At 40.9% G+C, this 15,691-nt stretch overlaps 1 protein-coding gene across 2 annotated transcripts in view; it reads left to right on the top strand.

Moving 5' to 3' along the window:
- LOC137439707 (tudor domain-containing protein 3) overlaps positions 1 to 15,691 on the top strand; it is a gene marked incomplete at its 3' end in the record, with an annotated part of 198,467 nt that overhangs the window by 77,768 nt on the left and 105,008 nt on the right. For both annotated transcript variants that reach the window (XM_078768314.1, XM_078768313.1), the window contains 1 exon segment: positions 6,307 to 6,459. In XM_078768314.1, coding sequence (XP_078624440.1) covers positions 6,307 to 6,459 — 153 coding nt within the window.

Here is a 15,691-nt window from a genome sequence, read left to right as displayed (position 1 = left end):
TTGTCGCTATCAAGTCATTTTTTAGTTCTTTTTGTGTCGCCTTTAACCCTCCTAGTACCGCAGTGTTCTTTTGTACCTGCTCCACTAACTCCGTCTGTCCCACCGTCAGCTGTTCCACCTACTGCGTCAGGTCCTCTATGCCCCCTTGTAACTTTGCCGTATTATTCCTCCCCTCTTTCTCCATACGCTTCTCACCTTGCTTTACCTCCTCGCGTACCCCCGAGACCTCCTCGCTTACACCTCGTCTTATTTCCTCCTTCATTTCTCCCATCTCTTTGGTAGATGCCACCCTCATCTGTTCCAATTCATTCCTCTGAGCATCCAATTTACCTTCCAACCCGATTTTCACCTCCTCTATCTGGTTCCCCATCCGTTTGATTTCCCGGGCGGATTGCTCCCCTATTGCCCACAATTTGTCTTCCATCCTATCTTCTAGCCCCGTTAACCCATTCTTTACCTCTTTTATCCCGTTGTCTAACCCCTCAAATTTATTGTCGAACCCCTTAAAATTATTGTCTAACCCCTCAAATTTCTTGTCTAAACTCTCAAGTTTATTTCCCATATTGTTTAACCCGTCTCTTAATTGCTCACTAGTACCCCTCGCTTCGTCCCTCATTGCCCCAATTTGGTCTCCCAGCCCCCTGTTCTCTTCCATGAGGGCCCGCATTTGCAGCATGAATAGGCCCCAGTCCATTTGCGGCGCTGCTACGGTCACGGGCGCCGCTAAATTTGGTGCCGCTGTAACCACGTGCGCGAGGGCGCCATTTTGTGCACCTGACACCTCCTCAACCACCTCACCATTGCTCTCCTCCATTTCCTCCCTCTGGTCCTGGGTTACCCCTAACCCCTCTTCTAGTTCCCCCACCGGCATCCCGCCGCCTTGACTATCCATGGCACGATTTTCAATTTGGGATGTTATAACAAAATTTCGGCCGCTCCAAATTTTGACCAAATTTTTTTTTTATGTTATAAAAAATTTGGTTCGGACCCCGAATCTCACTCCCAGACACCAATTGTTATGGACCGCGGATAAGATGTTAATTTGCCGAGCGGATGGCGCCGCGGCCCGAACCGTTAACAATGACTAGGCCCGATTCTGAACGTTGGCCAAATCGTGCCACAGATATTCAATTGGGAAGAGACAATCCTAGCAGATCTGCTATTGCCAAACACGGCCTTAAGGAAGGCCACACACCTTTATGGGACAGGGTTGATATTTTGGGCTCCACACCCAACAGAAACAGAAGACGTGTTTTGGAGGCTTGGCACACAGAAGAAACTGTTACCTCGATCACACAAGAGGTCGTTGACTTACCGGTAGCTTTTGACCCACTCTTGTGTAAACGAAGCAGGCATTCCGTACTTTGAACAACGAGTCCACATAATATATCACACAAGGTTTTTATTCGGACAAATTGCCCCCTCCCACCTCCAATCCCTCCAAACCACCCCTCTCCCACACCCCCCCTCCACTTCCAACCCCCTCTGGTTCCCCCCCCCCCCATTTTATCCCCCCTAAAACCAACCTCCTTCCCACATTCACCTTTACCGCATAGGGCCACATGTGATGATCTTGATAATGTGACAATTTTATTTTGTCTTAAAATTTTTTGGCTTTAATATATTTACAGTTTTAATTTAATTTACAATTTAATTGTTTGCAAGTTTAACTTTTGATTAAATGTAATGATTGTTCCGGATTTTCTCAACACTTGCGTTATAATCCAGCATTGCTTACAGGATTATTTTGAACTGTTAATATGCGGTTGATTTTTGAATTTGGTCGGTAACGTCTCCGTTCACGAGAGCTGTGTGATACGGTTTCATTGGCTGTCCAGCATTGCCCACCCCACTTTGCATGTACCCCGCCCACTGTGCATGTAAGGGGATGTTGAGATGATTTTATCACTCTTGAGGAAGATTAACGGAGGCGTGTGGCTTCACATGTTGTTAATCGAAACGTTGAGTCATTGTTTGTTCAATTAAAGGTTGGAGATCTTACCATGGAGTCATTTGGATATACGTACTCCCAACCGCAAATCTTTGCTTATATGTATATATATATATATATACAGTCAAGTGAAAAAGTAAGTACACCCCATGTAAAGTTTTGACTTTTTCAACACATTTCAACATACAGCTATTTGATCTTCATTTCAACAATATTGATAGATAAAGGTGATATAATATAACAAATATCATGAAACATTTACATTTTGTAGTCCATTGTATAATTTAAATAAACACAAATGCAAATTTCACATTTGGAAAAAGTAAGTACACCCTTGGCTCTAATAGATGGTATTGCCCCCTTTGGCAGAAACAACCTCAAGTCGGCGTTTCTTATAACTGTCGACCAGTCTCTGACATCGACTGGGATAAATTGTTGCCCACTCCTCCATGCAGAATTATTTCAGCTGTGCGATGTTTGAGGGGTTTCTTGCATGCACAGCTCGTTTCAAATCCCCGCACAACATCTCGATGGCATTTAGATCCGGGCTTTGACTTGGCCATTCCAGAACCCTCCATTTCTTTCTTTTCAGCCATTCCTTGGTGGATTTACTGGTATGTTTAGGGTCATTGTCATGTTGCAAGGTCCACCTTCGGTTGAGCTTCAACTTTCCGACAGATGGCCTCACATTATCCTCAAGCACCCTCTGGTACAATGAAGAATTCATAGTGGATTCTATGATGGTGAGCTGCCCAGGCCCTGATGCTTCCACCACCATGCTTTACAGTTGGTATCAGGTTCTTGTGGTCAAATGCTGTCTTTGCTGTCTATTGGTTTTTGCCAAACATGTCTTCTGGTACTGTGGCCAAATAGCTCTACCTTTGACTCATCTGTCCAGAGCACATTGTTCCAGAAGTGCTGGTCTTTGCCGAGGTGTTCATTGGCAAACTTTAGTCTTGCCCTGATGTTCTTTCTGGACAGCAAAGGTTTCCTCCTGGCACACCTCCCATGGAGATCAAATTTGTGTAGACTCGTGCACTTTGACATCAACAGTGGCAAGAGCTACCTGTAGGTCCTGTGATGACATTCTGGGGTTCTTAGAGACTTCTTTCAGCATCTTGCGGTCTGCTCTCGGGCTGGACTTGCTGGGGCGGCCTGTCCTGAACAAGTTTGCAGTTGATTGGAATCTTCTCCACTTGTAGATGATCTTCCGGACAGTCGAATGATTGATTTCAAATTGTTTGGAGATCTTTCTAAATCCCTTCCCAGACTCGTAGGCATCTATAACCTTCTTTCTGAAGGCCTCAGAGAGCTCTTTTGATCTAGGCATGGTGACGCCGCACACTTCAACAACAAAGAGCAAACCAAACTAAATGTCTGAGGTTTAAATGAGACGGGTTCCTCCAAGATCCTCTCTGACGATGTTCTAATCATTTGCACCTGAGATGGTGCACCTGATTCTAATTTTAGGTATTTGAAGTCGTGATAAATGTAGGGGTGTACTTACTTTTTCCACATGCGAAATTTGCATTTATGTTTGTTTAAATTATACAATGGACTACAAAATGTAAATGTTTCATGATATTTATTATATTATATCGCCTTTATCTGTCAATATTGTTGAAATGACGGTCAAATAGCTGTATGTTGAAATATGTTGAAAAAGTCAAAACTTTACATGGGGTGTACTTACTTTTTCACGTGACTGTATATATATATATTGTTACGGATCTCCACGTCGGCCCCTTTTCTCCTTAAGAAGGGGGGATTAATCCCCTTGTCCGCGACTGACCGACGTGAGTCCTGGGGGTCCCAACGCTCCTTCCGGTCGGGAGCAGCCAGGGTATTTGGTCTTCAAAAAGTCCCAAGGACCTGAGTGCCACTCCTGACCGCGAAGCAGGGGAGGGACTCCCGCTCGAACCCCGGTTTTAGATGGTCTAGTTACCGAGCGGTTTTTTAGCAACCCGAAGTTCGAGTCATTAGCATTCACTAACCCGATTCCGAAACGTTGGCCAAATCGTGCCACAGGTATTCAATCGGGAAAAGACAAGGACGAACGGATGTAAAGGAAAGAAAGGCAAGGTAGGAAGAACAAATATAATTTATTACTAACTAATGATGTACAAGTCAAAAGTAACCAAGGAGAAGGAAAGAAACGAAAATAATTTACAGAAGGATGGAAGGACCAGAAGACACAGTGCAATTTCTAGCTTATCTACACAGGCTTAACTTATACCCCAGGACAAGACACACAAAACAGATGACAGTCAGACTTACACGGGGATGATGATAGGAATGGCAGGAAGGAGAGGAACGTTCAGCTGGAGCAGGAGAAGGGTCGGGCCGGGAGTGAGCAGCCGCCGCCCCTCCTCAGGCGTGTTAGCACGGCGGCGTCGCTTTGTAGCCGCAGCCGAAACTGCTGTCAACGCTCAAAGCTGCGGAAATCAAAGCTGCGGTGGTTCAGCTCCGGTTGGTTCAAAGCTGCGGTGGTTCAGCTCCACGCTGCTGCTCCTCCTCCACTGGGCTCAACTCCACTCTCGGTGGACTGCTCTTCCTCCACTGATGGACTGCGGTACTCAACAACTCTCTGACACATCTCTTGTGGTGGGGGCGTCGCGTGACGGGTTATATAGGCCACACCCTCGAACCGTCGCGAACCTCCCCGATCGTTCTCTCTCCGCCCTCTCAAGCCAAACCCCTCGTGCTTGGTTGGTTGGTCGGGGCTGGCTCACTCCACCTTCTGATGACGAGGGGCGGAGACACGCCTTTCTTCTCCGAGCTGGCCGCGTGCTCAATGGAGTTTTGGGATGAAGAAAACCGCCCAATGCAGTTGGCAATGGAGGCTTTGGGAATGGAAGGGAATCTGTCTTATTTCAATTCGGTGCAATGCAGAGTCAATTAATCGGAGACACAGCCTTATGCTAATACACATAATAAAGAAATAGCTATTTAGAAGGGTATATGTTTTTCTACGTGCATGTATATGGACTAACTAAGAGGACGACCTTTGACCTTTACACACAAAACAGAGATTTTTACAAGGAATCATTACACTACTCAGGGTGATATTTACAACAAGATTCTCAAATCCACAACAATATATATATATATATATATATATATACATATATACACACACACACACACACACACACACACACACACACACACACACACACACACACACACACACACACACACACACACACACACACACACACACACACACACACACACACACACACACACGTGCACTGCCTCCTGTCTCCTTCAACAGTGGAGAAATTAAATAACTCACTTGAAATGTTTCTAATGGACACTACACGCATAGATCTGTTGCTGCTCCCACCCTTTTGCAATAGCCTGCTGAATGCCTGGCGAGCTTTCATGGTAAAGCGGGAGCTTTCCTATTATAACAGAACCATACTCTTAAAAGAATAAGAAGTGATCGCTTCATCATTGATTGCTTTGTAAAAAAAAAAGACATCGAAAATGTTGCTGATATGATGATTGGAAATACCCAATGGATGAGTGCTGCAGCACTAGCAGCTAAGGCTGGGATGCATTCCATCCATTTGACATCAGAATGTGATGTTATTATGTGATGTACTTAAGGTGTTCCGAAAAATGAATGCACACTGGGACTGGGAACTCTCTCCTGGCTACGCTGATGACTCGATTGCTTTCCTGAACCTAGTACTCATCCTTGTGGGAACAGTCCCTGGCTCAGTATGCAAATATTTGCCCGAGATTAATTTTGGCTCTTTGTTTAGTGCGGATGAACAGCATAACTTGGATAAAACGTGTGTAAAGCTAATTCGGCAGTCTCTCAGAAAGTGGCAATCTAATGAGTGGCACGATTGTTTGCCTTTAGAATACCCGCTTCCAACCTAACTGGAAAGCCTTTTATCAGAAGCTGATACAAAAGAAAACTGGTGATTTGTCTTGGAGACTGGCACACTGGGTGCTCTCCACAAACCATCTTTTACATATTTTTTGTTCCTCACATTCTGATAAGTTTAACGAAGATCAGATGTAACAGTTGGTTGACGAACGTGGGCGGAGGCATTTCCATTGTTTCATTGGTGTCAAATTCTACTTTCTACAGCAGGTCATGACCTTTATATATTTTTAGTCATACTTTATATATACTTTATATATACTTTATATATACTTTTATATATACTTTTATATATACTTTTTGGTCATACTTTTTGGTCATACTTTATATACTTTATATATATATTTTTGCCAAATATAACCTCTTGATCTGCACATGCGGTTTTTCAGTCGATTTTCTGATCATTAAATGTCCAGATTTAACATGTAATATTGTGTGTGCATGTGTCTCACAGGCACGACCGGTAGGAGGGGGCAGTGCTCCCACCATGGCGCTATCAGGTGGATCAGGGCCGTCGGGTAGTGGACGGCTGCGTGATGGAGGCCAAAAGAGACGGGAAGATCGAGTAAACAAAGCAAACCGCTCAGATGGAATTTACCGAGAGCTGGTATGGAGATATGGTTTATGGTATTTATGTGTTGAAAGTGGAAAAGGGTATTTGACCATAATCTCAACCATCACATCCCATGTTGTCCCAGCACTGACACCACCCAAGTAAACTTAAATAACAACTTCTCCAACCATCTTCTTATCTGCCTCCTTGACCTCTTGTATGGCATGCTGAATCCATTCCCCCACGATCGTGCTGGTTTAGTTCTCATAATGTATGCCCCTGCTTCTGCAGAGTAGCCATGCCATAGCCTGCCGATATTGCAGCACCAAGCTCCAGCAGAACATTTTGCGTAATCATTTCTGCGATGTTGAACGATGGGCTGCCTTGCAGTCGAGTGCCATGTTGATAATCCAGAGTTGTTTTATCCAGCAAGTCCTAAAATTTGGCATGATTTAAAAAAGAAAACAAATTATAACATATGTGTGTGTATATGTAATATGTATGTATATATATATATATATATATATATGTATATATATATATACACACACACACACACACACACACACACACACACACACACACACACACACACACACACACACACACACACACACACACACACACACACACACACACACACACACACACACACACACACACACACATTACACACACATTACACACACATTACACACACATTACACACACATTACTTACATTACATACATTACTTACATTACTTACATTACATACATTACTTACATACATTACTTACATTACATACATACATTACATACATACATTACTTACATTACTTACATTACAAACATACATTACTTACATTACATACATACATTACTTACAATACATACATACATTACTTACATTACATACATACATTACCTACATTACATACATACATTACATACATTACTTACATTACATACATACATTACTTACATTACATACATACATGACTTACATTACATACATACATTACTTACATTACATACATACATGACTTACATTACATACATACATTACTTACATTACATACATACATTACATACATTACATACATACATTACTTACATTATACATACATTACATACATACATTACTTACATTACATACATACATTACTTGCATTACATACATTACATACATACATTACTTACATTACATACATACATTTACTGACATTACATACATTACAGACATACATTACTTACATTACATACATTACTTACATTACATACACTAGGGCATGCCCGTACTATATATAAGCTAGGACGTGCCCGTACGTGGGTGCCCGTTCCTTGCCAAAAAAAAAAAAAAAAAAAAATTTGTGTAGGGGTGTGTGTGTGTAAACATCCTAGGGCGTGCCCATACGTGGGTGCAAAAAAACATGCGTGCAAACAACAACAGCAAAAAAAAACTTTGAAACCACGTGGCAGTAACGACCACAGAACCCCCCCCCTCTATTTACATGAATGGTTTGGTCCATTCGCAACGACCACAGAACCCCCCCCTCTATTTACATGCAATGGTTTGGTCCATTCGCAACGCCAAAGCGAACGGCGAACGGCTAAATCGCCATAGCTCGGTAAGTACTTGTCCGATTAATTTAAAACCTTGAAAAGGCACATCCTCGGGTCCCCAGCAATATACCTGGCAAGTTTCAAGTATATCGGACCCGTGGTTGTCGAGAAACAGCGGTCACAGACAAACGTACAAACAAACAAACACACAGAGATTACTGGAATTATAGATAGATTACATACATACATTACTTACATTACATACATTACATACATACATTACTTACATTACATACATTACATACATACATTACTTACATTACATACATTACATATACATTACTTACATTACATACATTACATTACATACATTACATACATTACATTACATACATTACATACATTACATTACATTGCATACATTACATTACATACATTACATACATTACATACATTACATTACATACATTACATACATACATTACATACATACATTACATACATACATTACATACATTACATACATACATTACATACATACATTACATACATATACACACACACAGACTTGGCATTTAATATGGAATATTAATTTTTTTCTTCACTTGGGTTTACTTTCTTAACTCAGTATATCAATCTAGTGAGTTTCTTTTACACTTTGGTGATTTATTTGTTAAAAGAACCATGTCACTGATTGTCTGTCGCAGCAAGAAGTCAACAACAGGATTATATCACAGGTGGCGTGGCAAAATGTACGGACAGGTGCATTTGATGATTGGCTTCACAGTCGGGTATACAAGGGTTGTTGCGTTCTGTATTAGTGGAAAACAACTGCTGCACGTCTCCAAAAGTTATTGCCGCTTCCTCTGGAGATGGTCCGTCAACTCGACAATGCTGTTTGTCATGGAGTGGTGGCTTTACGAAATTACGGCATGAAACAGTGTGCTTTTCCTCGGCAGTATGGCATCACTCAAGGTCAGGTGTCAAAGATCCTGAAACGAAATGCTCAGAGGGGTGTCCCTACTCCAATACCGAGGCCAGGACGTCCCCGCAGAACCACAAGGAGGGATGATCGCCAGCTGCACCGGTTAGTCCGCAATGGCCGTACCAAGTCAGCTAATCGGCTTAGGGCTGAGTGGCAGCAACTGACAAATGTACCTGTATCCAGAAGGCTAGTCAACCAACGACTGGTTCAAGCAGGCTATCATGCCAGGCGTCCCCTGAGAAAGCCACGTCTGACCAGACAGCACCACCAGCGCCGATTGCAGTGGGCCAGAGAGCACCGTCAATGGCAGTCAGGACACTGGAATCACGTGATCTTCAGTGACGAGTCTAGATTTCTGGTCTATCGTCAAGATGGCCGCATCCGAGTGCGCAGACAAGTGCATGAAGCCGCCAACAAAGATTGTATAGTGCCAAGAGTCCAAGCTGGAGGTGGTGGGGTGACCGTTTGGGCTGCTTTTCATGCAGGGGGGAAACTGACCTGGTTGTTCTGAATGGAAACCTGAACCAGTTCAAGCACAGCGCCATTCTGGAAGAAACATTGCTTCCATTTGCTCGTGCAGCCTTTCGAGGAAACTTTGTCTTCCATGATGACAATGCACGGCCTCATCATGCTCGCATGATCCAACACTTTCTTGCTGACCGTGGTGTAGAGCATATGGAGTGGCCTGCCATGTCCCCGGATATGAATCCGATAGAGAACTTGTGGGCAGAATTAACGCGTCAAATCGACCACTTGGACCAGCAGCCGACCTCTGTGCGTCAATTGCAGCAGGCTATTGTCACTGCATGGCAAGCGATTCCTGTCCAAACCTTGGCAAATCTCGTGAACAGCATGCCTCAACGTGTACGTGCTCTCCTGAATGGTTGTGGGGGTTACACGAAGTACTAAACTGTAATTTTACTGTCCGTTATCCCAGTCGTAATTTAACTTTTGTTTTTGTTAAAAAATTTTTTGGCTAATGTGCAAAATAGAGATACTTCTGGAAAACGTGCAGGAGTTTAACAGCACTGTCCATGAATTGAGTTCGATATCAGTTTACATCACTTTCAAGGATCAATTTATTTGTTTCGAAATGTCAAATGTGGTTTTTGTTTCTTTTAATGGTCACATTAACAAAATCTAGAATAATTTCAACATAATTCCAATGAACTTTTGGTTCTAAGACATCTTGAAAAGTAAGTTCACCCCCAGAAAAAAAATATTCCATATTAAATGCCAAGTCTGTGTGTATATATATATATATATATATATATATATATATATATATATATATATATATATATATATATATATATACGTATATATATATATATATATATATATATATATATATATATATATATATATATATATATACGTATATATATATATATATATATATATATATATATATATATATATATATATACACACAGATACATATATATATATATACATATATATATATATATATATATATATATACATACATACATACATACATACATACATACATACATACATACATACATCTATACAGACTTGGCATTTAATATGGAATATTTTTTTTTTCTTGACTTGGGTTTACTTTCTTCACTCAGTATATCAATCTGGTGGGTTTCTTTTACACTTTGGTGATTTATTTGTTAAAAGAACCATGTCACTGATTGTCTGTCGCAGCAAGAAGTCAACAACAGGATTATATCACAGGTGGCGTGGCAAAATGTACGGACAGGTGCATTTGATGATTGGCTTCACAGTCGGGTATACATGGGTTGTTGTGTTCTGTATTAGTGGAAAACAACTGCTGCACGTCTCCAAAATTATTGGCGCTTCCTCTGGAGATGGTCCGTCAACTCGACAATGCTGTTTGTCATGGAGTTAATCCACTGGCTGAGGGGGTCCCCGTGTGCATGAGATGTGCCCTAAGTTACTCTTCATAATATTGAAGTAGACCATGAGACATATCAAAAAAGTTTGGGTAGGCTTTTGGTAACCCGGCAGTAACCGGGGAAATGACGTCATTAGCCACGCCCTTTGCCGCTCTATTGATACCAAAATTTAGGGGTAGGGGAAACATAAATCGCAATAACTTTGGAAGTATAAATCACAGAACTACAAAATACCCATTAAAATGTTTGTATTTAAGTACTCTATTCATTACAATAATCATTATGCTAATTAATATGTTAATGAGGTCACCAGAGGTCAAAAGGTCACAAAACCCGGGTACAAGTGAAAATTTCACACTGCTCCAAAAAAATACCCACCAAGTTATGGATTTACTCACTTTTACATTTCTGATGCATGAAACTTTTAGAATAGATGCTACCTATTATTTTGATATGCATTTGGGGCCTTTTAATGCCTAAGTTTATTACATAATATCAATTGAAAAATGTCATAAATTAAAAAGGTGGAATTTTTTCAAGTCCTTGGGCATACAAAGTATGCTGTCATGCTGGGACCATTTGTTAGCAATATGAAGGTGCATATGAACAGTTTTTGTTATCAAGAAAGGGAAAGTTGCTTCATCTGCAGATGAATGTGTGAGCCTATTTCAGAAATTTGAAGGAAGCAGTCCTCATCTGTTCAGTGACTTTGACCACTTCATTGCTGATGCCAGAAGCAACAATGAAACATTCAAGTATTGGGACACCTTCATCTGCCTGATGCTCAAAGTGGAAAACCTTATTCGTAGTGACCATGAGGGGGATTGGGCGTTGCATATCCAGGCAGTCCAGGCCTTGCTCCTTGTCTTTGCAGCTTTTGATTCCACAAATTACCTGAGATGGTGTTCATTGTATTTGGAGGACATGCACAAGCTACCTGACACGGCACCAGAAGTCTATGAGGCATTCCGGGCAGGTAAATTTGTGGTGAAGCGAACCCCTGGAAAATTCAATGCGGTCGGCGCTGATATGGCATTGGAACAGACGATCAATAGATCACAAAAGAGTGCCTCTGGTATCATCGGCAACACATGAAAGAAGAAATTTGTGGCAATTTTTAAAGGCTTCTTGGCTTCAAATAAGATTTCAATTAAATCTAACCTTATGATGTGTCTGCCTACTTGATAAAACACTGAGGGTTAATGCAATGAAGAGCATAAGGGAACTCTTCACAAAACATAACTCAGAATACATTCTCAAATTGCTAAAGAAGGTACTAGTATGCAGAACATTCTATTATACTTATGGACTGCAAAAAAATCTGCCTTTTCAATTTACGGCAATTTTCAGTTGATGTTATGTAATACAATTAGGCATTAAAAGGCCCCAAATGCATATCAAAGTAATCAGTAGCATCTATTCTAAACGTTCCATGCATCATAAATGTAAAAGTGAGTAAATCCATAACTTGGTGGGTATTTTTTTGGAGCAGTGTGAAATTTTCACTTGTACTCGGGTTTTGTGACCTTTTGACCTCTGGTGACCTCATTAACATATTAATTTGCATAGTGATTATTGTAATGAATAGAGTACTTAAATACAAACATTTTAATGGGTATTTTGTAGTTCTGTTATTTATACTTCCAAAGTTATTGCGATTTATGTTTCCCCTACCCCTAAATTTTGGTATCAATAGAGCGGCAAAGGGCATGGCTAATGACGTCATTTCCTCTGTTACTGCCGGGTTACCAAAAGTCTACCCAAACTTTTTTGATATGTCTCATGGTCTACTTCAATATTATGAAGAGTAACTTAGGGCACATCTCATGCACACGGGGACCCCCTCAGCCAATGGACTAAGTGGTGGCCTTACGAAATTACGGCATGAAACAGCGTGCTATTGCTCGGCAGTATGGCATCAGTCAAGGTCAGGTGTCAAAGATCCTGAAACGAAATGCTCAGAGGCGTGTGCCTACTCCAATACCAAGGCCAGGACGTCCCCGCAGAACCACAAGGAGGGATGATCGCCAGCTGCATCGGTTAGTCCGCAATGGCCGTACCAAGTCAGCTAATCGGCTTGGGGCTGAGTGGCAGCAACTGACGAATGTGCCTGTATCCAGAAGGCTATTCAACCAACGACTGGTTCAAGCAGGCGATCATGCCAGGTGTCCCCTGAGAAAGCCATGCCTGACCAGACAGCACCGCCAGCGCCGATTGCAGTGGGCCAGAGAGCACCGTCAATGGCAGTCAGGACACTGGAATCACGTGATCTTCAGTGACGAGTCTAGATTTCTGGTCTGTCGTCAAGATGGCCGCGTCCGAGTGCGCAGACAAGTGCATGCAGCCTACAACAAAGATTGTATAGTGCCAAGAGTCCAAGCTGGAGGTGGTGGGGTGACCGTTTGGGCTGCTTTTCATGCAGGGGGCAAAACTGACCTGGTTGTTCTGAATGGAAACCTGAACCAGTTCAAGTACAGGGTCATTCTGGAAGAAACATTGCTTCCATTTGCTCGTGCAACCTTTCGAGGAAACTTTGTCTTCCAAGATGACAATGCACGGCCTCATCGTGCTCTCATGATCCAACACTTTCTTGCTGACCGTGGTGTAGAGCATATGGAGTGGCCTGCCATGTCCCCGGATATGAATCCGATAGAGAACTTGTGGGCAGAATTAACGCGTCAAATCGACCACTTGGACCAGCAGCCGACCTCTGTTCGTGAATTGCAGCAGGCTATTGTCACTGCATGGCAAGCGATTCCTGTCCAAACCTTGGCAAATCTCATGAACAGCATGCCTCAACGTGTACGTGCTCTCCTGAATGCTCGTGGGGGTTACACGAAGTACTGAACTGTAATTTTACTGTCCGTAATCCCAGTCGTAATTTAACTTTTGTTTTGGTTAAAAAAAAAATTGGCTAATGTGCAAAATAAAGAGATACTTCTGGAAAACGTACAGAAGTTTAACACAGTCCTGTCCATGAATTGAGTTCGATATCAGTTTACATAACTTTCAAGGATCAATTTATTTGTTTCGAAATGTCAAATGTGGTGTTTGTTTCTTTTAAAGGTCACATTAACAAAATCTAGAATAATTTCAACATCTAGAACAATCTAGAATAATTTCTAGAATAATTTCTAGAATAACAAAATCTAGAATAATTTCAACATAATTCCAATGAACTTTTGGTTCTAAGACATTCTGAAAAGTAAGTTCCCCCCGAGAAAAAAAATAAATTCCATATTAAATGCCAAGTCTGTGTATATATATATATGTATATATATGTATATATATATATATATATATATATATATATATATATATATATATATATATATATATATACATATATATATATATATATATATATATATATATATATATATATATATATATATATATATATATATATACATACATACATATATACATACATACATACATACATACATACACACACACACACACACACACACACACACACATCTGGTAGCGTGACGTATATATATATATGTCACGCTACCAGATTCTTGTACCAGATGCTCAAATTATGGATTTAGAGTTCTACCTGCAGCATTAAAGTACCAACCCTGTACCTCCATAAAATAGCAGGGTTGGTCAAATTGGGCAATTACAAATGCATGAAAACAAAAATTTAAATATTCATGTGTTACCCAAAATGTCAAGTTTTTCAACTTTTCATGCCATGAAATCTAGAAAATTTCGCAAAAAATACCAACCACTAATTTACAATCAGAATCAATTTCTAGGGTTCTAAAGGTTTTTTTCAAGCATGATGTTGGACAAGTAAAGTAAATAAAAGTACCATAAGAGTTATTGGCCGAGTGCCAATTTTTTTTGGCACCTTGCCAATATTCTGTATTTTTCACTTTTTCCTAGCAAATAAGTTGTGACCAGCACTGATTTTAATTGGAATTTATGGGAAACAAACATGCTCATGTTTCTTCTACTACTGCTGTATTTATTATGTGCAGCATAATCTGCATTGAATCTTCAAGCATAATCTGCATTGAATCTTCAAGCATAATCTGCATTGCAACTGTGCACAAATACTGTAAATCATCGCCCCCCATCTGTACGCTAGTCCAAGCTGTCGTGCCAAAATATCAAGGCAAATGACGAGTAGGCCTACATGTATAGAATTTTCACACACATGTTTGGTGAAGCACCATTTACAAGAAGTATGTACACAAGGCTTGACTTATCCATGAAGGACAATAAATGCATGTGGCATCATACTACTTACACTTGAAAACCCCACGGGATATTAAGTTGGCCGCCAGAAGTGTGATTCAAAGGTCAAGTCATTGTCTTGTGAGCCTAATTCACAAAGTACATACAAGTACAGCATTGTTCAGTAAACGATATTCTTTGTCTAGTATATGAATAAAATATCATGCACACTGGATGCACAGCACTGAGCAGCATGCACAGGTCTTATCAATTGCACAAACTATAATGACTGTCTCAATCATTTTCAGTCATGAGTCAACAAAATGAATCAGATTGTCATATAAGTAGTGGACAGGTCACAACACCCCTGTTGCTTCTGCGATGGCCGGCCGGCTTACAGTGAGAGCAGGTTGGCCTGGCATGCTTGCCACCAACAGCAGCAGAGTCACCAGATGGCCAATAAAGGTATATTTCCGGCGGTCTATTGCTGATAAACGATCAATCCGGAAGCGAAAACGGTGAAACACGCGGCGCCGCCTTTCAACGGCGTTTATATGCAGTTGATGTTTAGCGCATCTGGTACAAGAATCTGGTAGCGTGACACACACACACACACACACATATATATATATATATATATATATATATATATATATACACACACACACACACAC

The sequence above is a fragment of the Myxine glutinosa genome, chromosome 14, assembly GCF_964187855.1.
Source record: "Myxine glutinosa chromosome 14, kmMyxGlut1.1, whole genome shotgun sequence".
NCBI lineage: Eukaryota > Metazoa > Chordata > Myxini > Myxiniformes > Myxinidae > Myxine > Myxine glutinosa.
Note: the sequence above shows the minus strand (reverse complement) of the source record. Positions and strands in the feature narration are given on the sequence as shown.